This window comes from Heteronotia binoei, chromosome 20 (assembly GCF_032191835.1).
Source record: "Heteronotia binoei isolate CCM8104 ecotype False Entrance Well chromosome 20, APGP_CSIRO_Hbin_v1, whole genome shotgun sequence".
NCBI classification, from domain to species: Eukaryota; Metazoa; Chordata; class Lepidosauria; order Squamata; family Gekkonidae; genus Heteronotia; species Heteronotia binoei.
Window position 1 is genome coordinate 17712824 of NC_083242.1, and position 12515 is coordinate 17725338.

The 12515-nt window shown below is 46.0% G+C and overlaps 1 protein-coding gene across 1 annotated transcript in view; it reads right to left on the bottom strand.

Moving 5' to 3' along the window:
• Nucleotides 1–4330: 4330 nt before the first annotated feature.
• Nucleotides 4331–12515, bottom strand: part of SHISA9 (shisa family member 9) — a 459802-nt gene continuing 451617 nt past the window's right edge. Inside the window, 1 exon segment of the mRNA XM_060260483.1 lies at nucleotides 4331–4714. Coding sequence (XP_060116466.1) covers nucleotides 4356–4714 — 359 coding nt within the window. The 3' untranslated portion in view covers nucleotides 4331–4355.

Below are 12515 nucleotides of genomic sequence, written 5' to 3' on the forward strand. Positions count from 1 at the left end.
ACTCACAACTTCAATGCCAGCAGCTCATGAAATAGAATTTTGCTTACAAGACCCCACAGCTCAGAGGGAGCATTGCCCCAAACTAATCACCACAGAAAAGAGGGGTCACAATCCGACCCAGAATTAAGCACATCTAAGCTCCCTGGAATCAATGGTCTTAAATACACAGATTAGCGCTGTGTTATGGTCTGGGGGTGTCAATTTGTGCACTGGTCCACCAGTGTGAAGCATTATCGAACTACATGGCATAACTCAAGGTGAAAGGGAAAAGGTTGTACCTCTGCTCTGCATGTTTATGGACACATTGGAATTAGACCAGATCCCTTCATATTTGTGAGCTGGTGTAGAATCAAGACTGATTCCTCAGTAGAAGTCGCTCCACCACTGGACTTCTGCTTTCCTCGAATTAAGCAATCAATTCCCCACTAGTCACTGCATGGTCACATTTTGACTCACAGCTCCCTCCAGTTTCCCTTGCAGCTTCTGGATCTCCAAAATACCAGAGCAGGAAGCTGAGAGGAAAATTGGAGGGAGCTGCAGATCAAAATGTGCCCGCACAGCAACTGGTGGAGAATTGATCGCTTGATCCAAGGAAAGCAGAAGCCTAGGGGGCAGAATGACTGCTAGTGAGGAATTGGTCTGAGTAAGGAATCAGGAAGTCCTGAGTTTGAATCTTGTTCCTATCATGAACTCACTTAAGTGGGCTTTCTCAGCCCTTCCCCCATCTGCACTAGGGGGGCAGTAAAACTGATTCCTTTAGAGGGTGGGATGTAAAGATTACAAAATAGTGGAGGAATGCTTTGAGCACTTCAAAGGACCATATGAATGCAAAGTGTCAGTAGAGTACCGTTACATCTGCAATGCCTCCAACAGGCTGATCATTTACAAATGGATGAAATTAGCTCCCTCCTTTAAACCCCCCTCCCCACTTTATGGGTCATTCAGGCAAAAACAACAAAACTCTCTAGATCTGATGAAGAAGATACACCTTCACACATGGGATTTTCCCGTGTTTTCTTAAACAACTTAACAGACAAAACCCCCTGATACTTGGCAATTACGAATGAAGAATTCAAGTTCCACGTTGCTTTTCTTCTAGCCCCAATGGTCCACACAAAGACCCAGGTTTTTTATTCTCTCCATTTCAATATAATCTTCTACAGTGAACGAATTTGAACATCAATTATCCAATTTGACTTCAAATATTATGTTTTATCCTTCCTTCTCTTAACTTCAAAAATGTCTTTTGGATGCCAAGGAGCAAATTATGTTTGCAATAACTATTTTGCCACCTTTTCCTTTTCCCTGAAACTCTGATGGCTCCTTGGTGTCCAAAAGAAATTTTTGAAAAAAGAAGGAAGGACAAAACATAATATTTGCAGTCAGATTGGATCATTGATGTTCACATTCATTCTTAAAGCCTTTACCATTGCAGAAGATTATATTGAAACGGAGAGAATAAAATACCTGGGTTTTCATATGGACCATTTGGGCAATTTTTCATTCATAATTCTTCATTTATAATTGCCAAGTGTCAGGGTTTTTTGTCTGTTACATTGTATACTGTCACTCCATACATATTTTGTTGCTTAAACAACTTAGCACTTCAAAGCAATGCCATGTCACATCTTGTGAAACAGACATTCAGACAGCTGGGTCTCAGGTTTATCCCCCAGAATTACACCTTATCTCCAGACTATAGAGATCAGTTTCCCTGGACAAAATGGCTGCTTTGGAGGATGGACTCTATGGCCTTGTACCCTACCGAAGTCCTCCCCCAGCTCCATCCCCAAATCTCCAGGAGTTTCCCAACCTGGATCTGGCAACCTTATCTCAATTCATTCCTTCTGGGTTCCTGCCACACAATTCCCTGGGGATTTTAATATGGACAAATGCATTGAAATGATGGGAAACTTTGAAAAATCTGGCTTTGCTTCTAGAGAACTGAGGATTCATATTGAGCCTAGCGAGATTTGAGTTCACACTAGGGTTGCCAAGTCCTACCTTCTCATCAGTGGAAGGGGGAGGGAGTGGGGAACAATGTTGCCATGTGCAGCATCCCCAGTATGATGATGTCATGTGGAAGTGACATCAAGCTGGAAATGTGATACAGTGATGCTCTGGTATTTTGGGCTAAACTCTAGAGTTTTGGGACAAAATACCAGAGTGTCACCACCAGGCCTCAGATTCAGCAGGAGCTCACAGAGCGCAACTCCTGAACCTTTCTGAGAGTTCCCCTTCTCCTCCCCATCTCTCTTGTCCATTGAATAGTAGGTGCAGCTGCATAACAATCTCTGGATTAGGAGAGCGGGCAGCCAGCCACCCAGCCACCAGGAGCTTTGCCACACCCCCAGCAGCCCTCATTAACCCCTGGAGAAGCTCACACCACCCTTTCTCCACTTCTTATGTGATTTTGGGTAGTGGGTGGCTTGCTGGCCTTTTAACTGGGGGGAGTGGCCCAGGAGAGCCCCAGGTGAGAAAGGCCTGCTTGGGCTGGTTGAATCTCTAGCCCGCCCAAGCAGGCCTCACTCACCCGGGGCTCTACTTTCTTGTATTGGGGGTTTTTTTGGACTGAGGGGGGGCAGTATATGCTAATGAGTTGTGCTAATGAGCTCCACTACTATTTTTCTACAAGAGGACCCCGGTCACCAAGCAACCTCCCTGGCACAATGACATCACTTCCACATGACACCATCATGCTGGGGACGCTGTGCTGGGTGGTGGCTGTTGAGGGCAGGGCTCCCTCCAGCTGGACAGCGGTGGGCAGGAGCCTGCAAAATCAGGCAGCCCTAGTTCAGGTGCTCACTTGGCTATGAACCTCACCTTGTCCCAGTTGCCATCTTCCAGCCTAATTTATCTATGGAGGACAGGAGGACCACGTGAGCCTCCCGCTGGAAGGGCAGGAGAAAGATGTGACAGATTTTAAGAAATAAATATAGGCTAATTTTTAAGGGTATCACAAAATCACACGGCATGATCTTATGAATAAAGGGATACCAATAAAAAGGAAGGCGAGAGAGAGAGATCTGAAAGCAGTCACGAAGGAGCAGAGCCATAAATGCAAAGAATGAATCGAGATGCTCCAAAGGGATTCTCAGTAGCAAAAAGCATGTTTTACTGGGGAAAGGGCTTGAGCCGGGAGGAAGGGAGGGTAACTATTTGTTTTTCTGACCTTGCAAACACTACATTGATCAATGACCTGTTGATGTTAGGGGCCCGCGAGATGGACAGGAGGACATGAACGGAGCCTCCTTACGTTGAGGAAAGGACCCCTAAAATGGATACAAATTTCACTTGAAAACAAGACGGTCATTCAACATTAGTAACACAGTAAAGGCACCACTCACGCTAACTGATCTTCGGTCCAAATAACTGAAAAGTGTGTGTGTGTGTGGGGGGGGGGGGGTTTGCTATCGGGAAGGAAATTCCAAACAAGGTGCAGATCAAAATCGCTATATGATGCGCTCAGGAAACGGAGTGATTTGGAACAGTGACGGGAGTGAGGAGTGTCATGTTGACACAAACTCGTCCACCTTTTTTTTTTAGGTCCTGAAAAATGTAAGAGACAACTGATACAAAATAAACTCTTCGTCGCTTTCCATAAAGGAGAATGCCTCCATCTGCTTTTCATTATAACAGTCTTTGTAGGTTCCATCTGAAAGTCTCCCCCCCCCCTTCCTCGTTTGTTAAGTATGTATATTTTTTTGCTTTGCTTGCTTTTGTACTGATGATACGAAAACATAACACTCAACATTAGGATTTTACCAAGGTGGTTTTGCTCTTTTGATTCGTTTTTTTTTCTTTTTTTTTAAATCACAGGTTTAGTTAATACGACTGATCTTAAGATTTGTACAAAAAACGATTCCTGATCCCAACAATGTATTTCAGTATATTTTTTCCATCTCTTTGTCCAGCTGCCTGAAAGCAGCTGCACCCCAGTAAGAATTTGTCTTCTTAAGCTGACGTAGGGTGTCTCTTTGTGCTACTTCTCATCATGGATTTGAATTTTGGAGTAAAAATGAACAAAAAAGATAGATAGATAGATAGATAGATAGATAGATAGATAGATAGATAGATAGATAGATAGATAGATAGATAGATAGATAGATAGATAGATAGATAGAGAGAGGTTCGTCCCAAGGGGTAGATTTCCAGTGTAAAATATAAATGAGTTCAAACAAACTTCTGTGTATTGCTGGATAAGTGCTGGCCCAGTCTTCGGTCCGAGCTGGCTGTCTTCACCAGGGATATTCAACTCCACTTCTTGCTTCTCATTTTTTAATATTTTTTTTTTGCCACTTGGGTTTTGTTTTTCAAACAAATCTTTGTTTAAAAAAAGAAAAAGGACAGTGATCTCAAACAGTCACCTCTGTTTTACTGTTAGTGATGAAGTATGGCTGTGTGGGTAGGTAATGCTGACTCCGTGTGGTCAGCGGGTCACTCACGGCCGGGTCTCCTCCGAGGTTTCTCCCTTTGGTGGCATAAGCCTGCCGACGGAGGGACTGGTCGCTAGGGTCCCAGGTTTTGTACGCTAAGGGGTGCATGTGTGGCTTCGAGGCTTTGGACTTCTGCCCATTTTGCTTCATCGTGCCCCCCTCAAGGACATACGGCCGATCCTCCTCAGGGCGAACCGGATGGAGAGGCAGGCTCCCTTTCGCTGCCAGCTCGGCGAGATGTCTCCGTTTCGAGTAGAAATCATCGTTGACCTTGTCAGCTGGGGGGGGGGGGGGAGGGAGGGAGATTAAAAAAAAAAAAACAGCATCAGTGACAAGCGTTTAAAATAAAGCATACAATTGACAGACAAGAATGTATAAATAGACAGCCACGTTGACTAAAAAAAGACATCCTTCCAGATGGGAACAACATTCCCGTCAGACTATGCTCACTTCTGGTAGCCAAAAGCCGTATCTCAGAAATCTAATCGGTTAGAACAGAGGTGTCAAACATGCAGTTCGGGGGCTGAATCAGGCCCCTAGAGGGCTCCTATCAGGCCCCCAAGCAACTGACTGTCATCTGCTTTCTTCTCCCTCTCCCTTGCTTCCTTCTGCACCACACCTTGCTTTGCCAGACTTGCTCAATTGCACAGGAGCTACAAAGCAAAACCTCTATTTTCTCCATTGGCTGAGGCTCCTCCTTTGGGGAGGAAGGGGGGAGGAATAGCTTGCTTTGACAGGCTCTGTCAATCGCACAGCAGAGCTACTGAGCCAAACCTCTCTTCCTTCTATTGACTGAGGCTCCCCTCCGCCCAGTCCCTGGGGAAGGAAGGAAAGAACCAGAGCTTTCTTTGGCCAGTTCCCTGGATTCCATGCGAGAAATACAAAGAAAGCACCTTCAAGACCAATGAGTGCTAACTTTTTAAGCATGTTTTAAGTTATATATATATATATATATAACTTAAAACATGCTTAAAACGTTAGCACTCATTGGTCTTAAAGGTGCTTTCTTTGTATTTATATTTGTGTTTATATATATTATATATTTGTGTTTATATATATGTATTATATATATTTGTGTTTGTGTTCTTTATAAAATTTATATTTCTGCTATTTAATCTTAAACAAGTAGTAGAAGAAGAAGATATTGGATTTATATCCCGCCCTCCATTCTGAAGAGACTCAGAGCGGCTCACATTCTCCTTTACCTTCCTCCCCCACACCAGACACCCTGTGAGGTGGGTGGGGCTGGAGAGGGCTCTCACAGCAGCTGCCCTTTCAAGGACAACCTCTGCCAGAGCTATTGCTTACCCAAGGCCATTCCAGTAGGTGTAAGTGGAGGAGTGGGGAATCAAACCCGGTTCTCTCAGATAAGGGTCCACACACTTAACCACTACACCAAGCTGGTACACACATGGCTGGGCCCAATATGTTTTGGCCCAGCCCAACATGGCCCGGCTCCTCAAGGTCTCATTTATGCCAGATCTGGCCCTTGAAACAAACGAGTTCGACACCCCTGGGTTAGAACAACAGGTTAAAAATATTTTAATCAATCAAAAATGGCCTTAAGCTCAGCACAATTCCTTTGGGTTAGAAAGTCTGTGAGATTCAGCAGTTAGAGCCTCAGTCCAGGATATGGATGAGCTGAGTTCAAATCTCCACACTGCCTTAGGCCACCCACTCACACTCAGCCTCACCTAGTTGTGAGGACAAGAGGGGAAAGGGAAAATATGATTGCCACTCTGAGCTCCTTGCAGGAAAAAGAAAGATTAAGAAAGTACTGGATGGGGGTATCAACCATGTGGCCCAGGGGTGGAACTGGTCTGTCTAGAGTTCTTATTCAGCCCATGAACAACTGGTGTGAAAGAAGGAGGACAGGAGACTGCTTGAGGGGAGAAGTGGGTGCACAGATGCTCATGGTGAGGTGTGTGTGGTCAAAGTTAGCAAGAAATGAAAGGAAACAGCTAGGGGGTAGGGTTGCCAGGTCCGACTCAAGAAATATCTGGGGACTCTGAAGGTTGAGCCAGGGGTAAGGTTGTGACAAGCACAACTGAACTCCAAAGGGAGTTCTGGCCACAATAGGTAAAGGGACTGCATGCCCTTTAAATGTGTTCCCTCCATTTGGAAATAATGAAGGATGAGGCACCTTCTTTGGAGGCTCATAGAACGGGACCCCCTGGTCCAATCATTTTGAAACTTGGGGGGTGGGTTGAGGAAAGCTACCAGATGTTATGCTGAAAATTTGGTGCCTCTACCTCAAAGAACAACCCTCCCTAGAGCCCCAAATACTCACAAATCAATTCACCATCATACCCTATGGGAATCAGTCTCTGCAAGGTATAATGGCATGCCCAGCAGACATTTACCTCCCCCCCCCACTTTCTGCTAACCCTGCAGTGGGGGGAAGGCCTCCAAAGCAGGGGACCCCCTCCCCCTAACTGGGGATTGGCAACCCCACTAGGGGGTGGATATGGTTTCCCTTGGAAAGCCTAGTTGTCAAGGACCCTGCCACGAAAGGGTTAAGGTCAAGGTAGTTCCTTGTGCAAGCACCAGTCGTTTCTGACTTTGGGGTGATGTTGCTTTCACAACGTTTTCACGGCAGACTTTTTATGGGGTGGTTTGCCACTGACTTCCCCAGCCATCTACACTTTCCCCCCGTCAAGCTGGGGACTCATTTTTCTGACCTCGGAAGGATGGAAGGCTGAGTCAACCTGAGCCATCTACCTGAAACCAGTTTCTGCCGGGATCGAACTCAGGTTGTGAGCAGAGAGTTCAGACTGCAGTACTGCAGCTTTACCACTCTGCACCACAGGGCTCTCATGAAAGGGTTATTGTCTTACTATACTTGCCTTTGCTCTACGTTGAGCTCTATGAATGTTATCTGCTGCTATTTTCTCAGGCTCTCGCACACCTGCTTAAGGCTAAGAGTAGCTAGTGGCTCAGGATGTTATGTCCAGGCCAACGCTTGGTAACACATTGTATCAAAGACGCAACCTTGGGGACAGTGGGAATGGAAACCAGAGTTCTCAAAGAAATGCTACGAGGTAGAGTAAAAGGGGGGGGGGGGGGGCGGGGGTTGTATCTCAGTTTGCTATGCCATGCATTGAACCTATAATATTGCCGGACCTGTTGAATGTATCCAGTTCAGACTGAGAGCCTGATCTGAGGCACATCTTACCTGAAACTCTTAATAAATGGAACCATTTGAAATAGAACGGACTGTTTATTGAGTACTCAGGGGGGAAGCCTGACACTCGTCTTGCATAAGATTAAATACATTTAATGGGGCTTTTATGGATTTCCCAGTAAATCAACTGCTTTCATTCCTAGGAGTCAATTGCTTTTGTTTGTATTTTGAATAAAAATAATATTAACTGGTTTTGCTTGTGCTGTTTGTAAAGTTTGTATCTCCAGCACCTGGCAGTACATTTTATGACACACGTGGCCCGGGCCGACAGTCACTTTTATGTCTGATCCGTCCCAAGTTTGACACCTCTGGATAGTACTATCCTGTGCACGTTTACTTTGGGAGTAAACCCCATCGGAATTAGGGCATGTGGTTGGGCTGGTAACCTCTGAAAAGACTAGCCGTTAATTTCTTTTTTAAAAAAAGATTAGTCATTGACTGTTTATCATATTTATATACTTTCTGCAGTTCTGTTACATAATGATTCATCTGAATTGAATATGCATGGTGAATAGCTTTTAGATTAAATATTTATGGTATTCTATTCATATATTTGATGTATTTGTATGCTGCCATTCCGCCTGAGAACAGGCCTCGAAGGCAGATGGGGGGGGGGGGGAATGAGATAGCGGGAGGGTAAAATAATCACCCAACAGAAGGAAACAAACATTGCAGCAAACAGCGCGTTACAGAAAGTCAGTGAGACCGTGATGTGAACGAGTAGAACTCTGTACAGAGGGAAAGGCAACGAGCTCGGAGAATCCCCTTCCTGTTAGGGTTGCCAAGTCCCCCACAGCCTCCAGCGGGGGGCTGTTTTGTTTGTACCATGGAGTTTTCCCTCCCCAAATGCTAGAGCGTCTAGGAAAACCATAGAGTTTTCCTGGAAACTCCTAGAGTGGAAGGTGTGTGATGTCTCCGGCGTGATGACATCATCGTGGGTGACATCATTGCACTGCCGGCGTCGGGAGCCAATCCTCCAAGAACTTACAAGGCTCTTTTTTGTAAGCTCCAGGAGGATTGGCTATGGGGGTGTGGCCTAATATGCAAAGGAGCTCCTGCGAGAATTCAACCCCTGCCAATCTCGTCCTATCAGGACATCAGTTGTTTAATAGCTTTGTATGGGGAGGATTCTTTTCAGTGTGGCAGATCCGTTCCCTGTCTTAAAGAGACGCTTCTCCTCCTGCAGGTGAATTTAAATTGCTTTTGAAAGAGCCCATGTTGTCAAATTTGGCTCGGCACACTTTACCTGTCTCCATCTGTCTCCTGCGTAATTGGCGTCTGAGTGCTTTATATAACATACAGGTGCAGTTAAAGGCTTGCCTTCCCTTTTTAATTAAAGCATGGAAAGGAGATAATGGCCTGTTACAATTTCCAAAACAGGATTTGAAATTGCATCGTATAGGGCTGTTATCAGTAACAGGGATGCATCCTCCTGTTTCTTCACTGATCGCAGGGCTCATAACCAGTCGCGTTCCCCTTTTGCTAAGTTGCTGATTATAATAATTCTATATTATTATGAATTTAAACTTGCCCTGCCTCCGTACATGGTTCTATTTCCACATCTACTGCACTTACCAGTCGTGGGTGGTAGGTTTGAGTTAGGCATCAATCCTTACTTTGTACAACCTCACATAAGCAGTTCATAGGTACATGGGGAAAATAGCCCCTTCCCCATACAACCCTAACAGCCAGGCTGGCCCTAACTAGGTAATTGCCTAGGGTGCCAGCCTTCTGGGTGCGCCGAATTGGGTGACCCCCATGTGACTTGATGATGTTATCAGTGTGGGGTGCCATCAGGAGGTCCACCAGTGGGGTCAGGACACTAGAAGCCCTCCCACTGTGCCCCCCCAAGCACCAAGAATACAGAGCATCTTTGCCCCAGACAGACATTAGCTGTGGCTAATATAGGGTTGCCAAGTCCTCTTAAAGTCCTGGGGGGGGGGGGGGACATTTGTGTGCGTGCAATGCATGTGCGCAACAAAATGATGTCACCAGGAAGTGATGTCATCAAAATGGCGGCGCACACATGGACCGCTCTAGGCATTTCTGGCAAAACTCTATGGTTTCCCTGGATGCTCTAGACATTTGGGAGGTTAAAACTCTATGGTGCCTATTGTACCATATAGTTCTACCTCCCAAATAGCCAGAGCATCTGGGAAAACCATAAAGTTTGCCCAGAAATGCCTAGAGCGGCCCTGCATGTGCGCTGCCATTTTATGACATCACTTCTGGGTGACGTCATCGTGCGGGCGACACAGGGAGAGGTTTCCCCTGCCGGCCCAATGAGGGCCACCAGGTTGGGAACCTCCTGGATGGGGAAACCCCTGCCCAGACTGGGGGATTGGCAGCCCTAATTTAAAGGAAAAAGTGTCAACATGAAGCTTTATTCTGATGAAGTGTTTGGTTTTTCCATTAAGTACACCAAAACCTGTTGTTATACATCGTCCCCTGGTGAAAATGGCTGCTTTGAAGGATGGACTCTGAGGCATTGTACCCTGCTAAGGCCCCTCCCTAAACCCCACCCTCTCCCAGATCCACCCCCAAAGTCTCCAGGTATTTTCCAACGCAGACCTGGCAACCCTACTGTAAGCCACCAGTTTCCCTCTGAAACATATAAATCATACATTAATAAAAAATGTTCCATCAGGCATCCACAGCACCAGCAAAGGTAAAAAGCCAATGAAAATGAAATAGGCAACAAAAGGAAATGTGGATATAAAAAACAAAAGCAAAATCAGGAGCCTTCCCTCATCTCGATACCGTGGCAACACAGGCCTTAGATACAGCAGGATGTTCAATCAGATCGTGAGGATTTGTACGTTGACTTGAAGATGTAAACTGTTAAGCCTGGCCAACTTTGCCCTGTCCCAGTTTCCTTAGATTCTACTCTCTTCCCTTGCTTCTATGCTTTGGGCCCCTCCCCTTTGCCTCTGCTTCCCGAATTCTGCCCTTACTTACATCACTAGGCAGCATTTGTTTTCCCTGTCTGTGTACCTGCAGCCTTGCTCAGTCCTTTGCCTAGCAACTGTCACCCCTTTCCTCAGGGGTTGGTTTGTAGAAAAATAGGTGGTGGAGCTCATTAGCATTAGCGTATGCCTCTCCCCACCCACACCAGCCAGAAGCAAGAAAAGAGCTCTGGGCGAGCGAGGTCTGCTTGAGCTGGCTAGAGATGCAGCCAGCCCAAGAAGGCCTCACTTTTCTGGAGTTCTCCTGCCCCTCCCAGTCAAAAGACCAGCAAGCCATCCACCACCCGAAATCACATCAGAAGTGGAGAAAGGGTGGGGCGTCTCCAGGGGTTAATGAGGGCTGCTGGGACCCTGGCGAAGCCCCTGGTGGCTGGCTGGCTGCCCGCTCTCCTAATCCAGGGGTTGTTATGCAGCTGCACCTACTATTCAATGGACAAGGTAGGTAGGTGGGGAAGAAGAGGGGGAACCTCCAGAAAGGTTCAGGAGCTGAGGCCTGCCTTTCCTTAATCTAAAGTGTGAAGATTGCTAGGCATGTGAAGAGGGACCCCTGAATAATTAATGAATACCTCAATAATAATAATAATGGGAAATATGGTTGTGCCTTCAAAAGAGAATGTCTGATGCAACATTTAGAGTGACTGTTAAGAGGCCCCTCAGAGGAGCTTCTGCTAAAGTGTTAAAACCAGACAGGCTGAGGGTGTGAATCCAAGATAACAGGTGCCCCGCAGAGAAGGAGCTTCTTGCTGATAACAGAGGGACAGAGCAGTGGAAAACTACAAGAAATTAGTGGAAGGAAAGCAGGAGGTGGAGCATTTGAATTAGATAAGAGGGGGCTAGTCTGCTTGTTTTGGGGATGAATAAAAATGGTCAGAAGGCTGATGATTTTAACTTAATCATTTTTGGGCTTATGCCGTCAAGTTCACTTTGATGTCAAAGTAAAATACCTTGTTTCAAACCAAGCAATGTGTGGGGCTTCGTTATTTTCCTGCTACACATGCAAATAGGTTTTAGGCAAAGGTAAGACAACCGAAAAGTATTCACAATACAAGGAGGCATTTGGAGGGTTCTGTCTCAGGAAGGGGGTTGGAGCATTCCATGATCTCCCTTTTTCATTTCTCAGTTTCTAAAAGTGTCTCTTCCATTTGTGTTAGCAAAAGGCTGCAGGAGAAGGCTGAAAGCCAGAGAGGAGGATATAAATAAAAAAGTGACTCTTTCTTCCCATTGTGGAAGAAATTCAACGTTGATAGGGTTCCTGGTGTGATGTTCCCTTTTGCTTGCAACTCAAGAACAGGGTAGTCTCTCAAGTTCCTGCTCTTAAGTTCACACAGCAGAGACAGGTGTGTTCGAAACAACTTCCGTTGATTAGCCAGGAGACATAGGAGTGGGAGCAGCAGGATTCAGGACAAGCGAACTCACACAGTGTACAATTCTAACTAAGAAACAAAGTTAACTGAATGGGGACTTCTCCGTATAAGATTAAATCAACACACACAAATAGAAGAAGAAAAAGACTGCAGATTTATACCCAGCCCTTCTCTCTGAATCAGAGACTCAGAGCAGCTCACAATCTCCCATATCTTCTCCCCCCACAACAGACACCCTGTGAGGTGGGTGGGGCTGGAGAGGGCTCTCACAGCAGCTGCGCTTTCAAGGACCACCTCTGCCAGAGCTATGGCTGACCCAAGGCCATCCCAGCAGCTGCAAGTGGAGGAGTGGGGAATCAAACCCGGTTCTTCCAGATAAGAGTCCACACACTTAACTACTACACCAAACTGGGTGGGGCTGAGAGAGTTCTGACAGAAGCTGCCCTTTCAAGGACAACTCTGCAAGAGCTATGGCTGACCCAAGGCCATCCCAGCAGCTGCAAGTGGAGGAGTAGGGAATCAAACCCGGTTCTTCCAGATAAGAGTCTGCACACTTAACCACTAC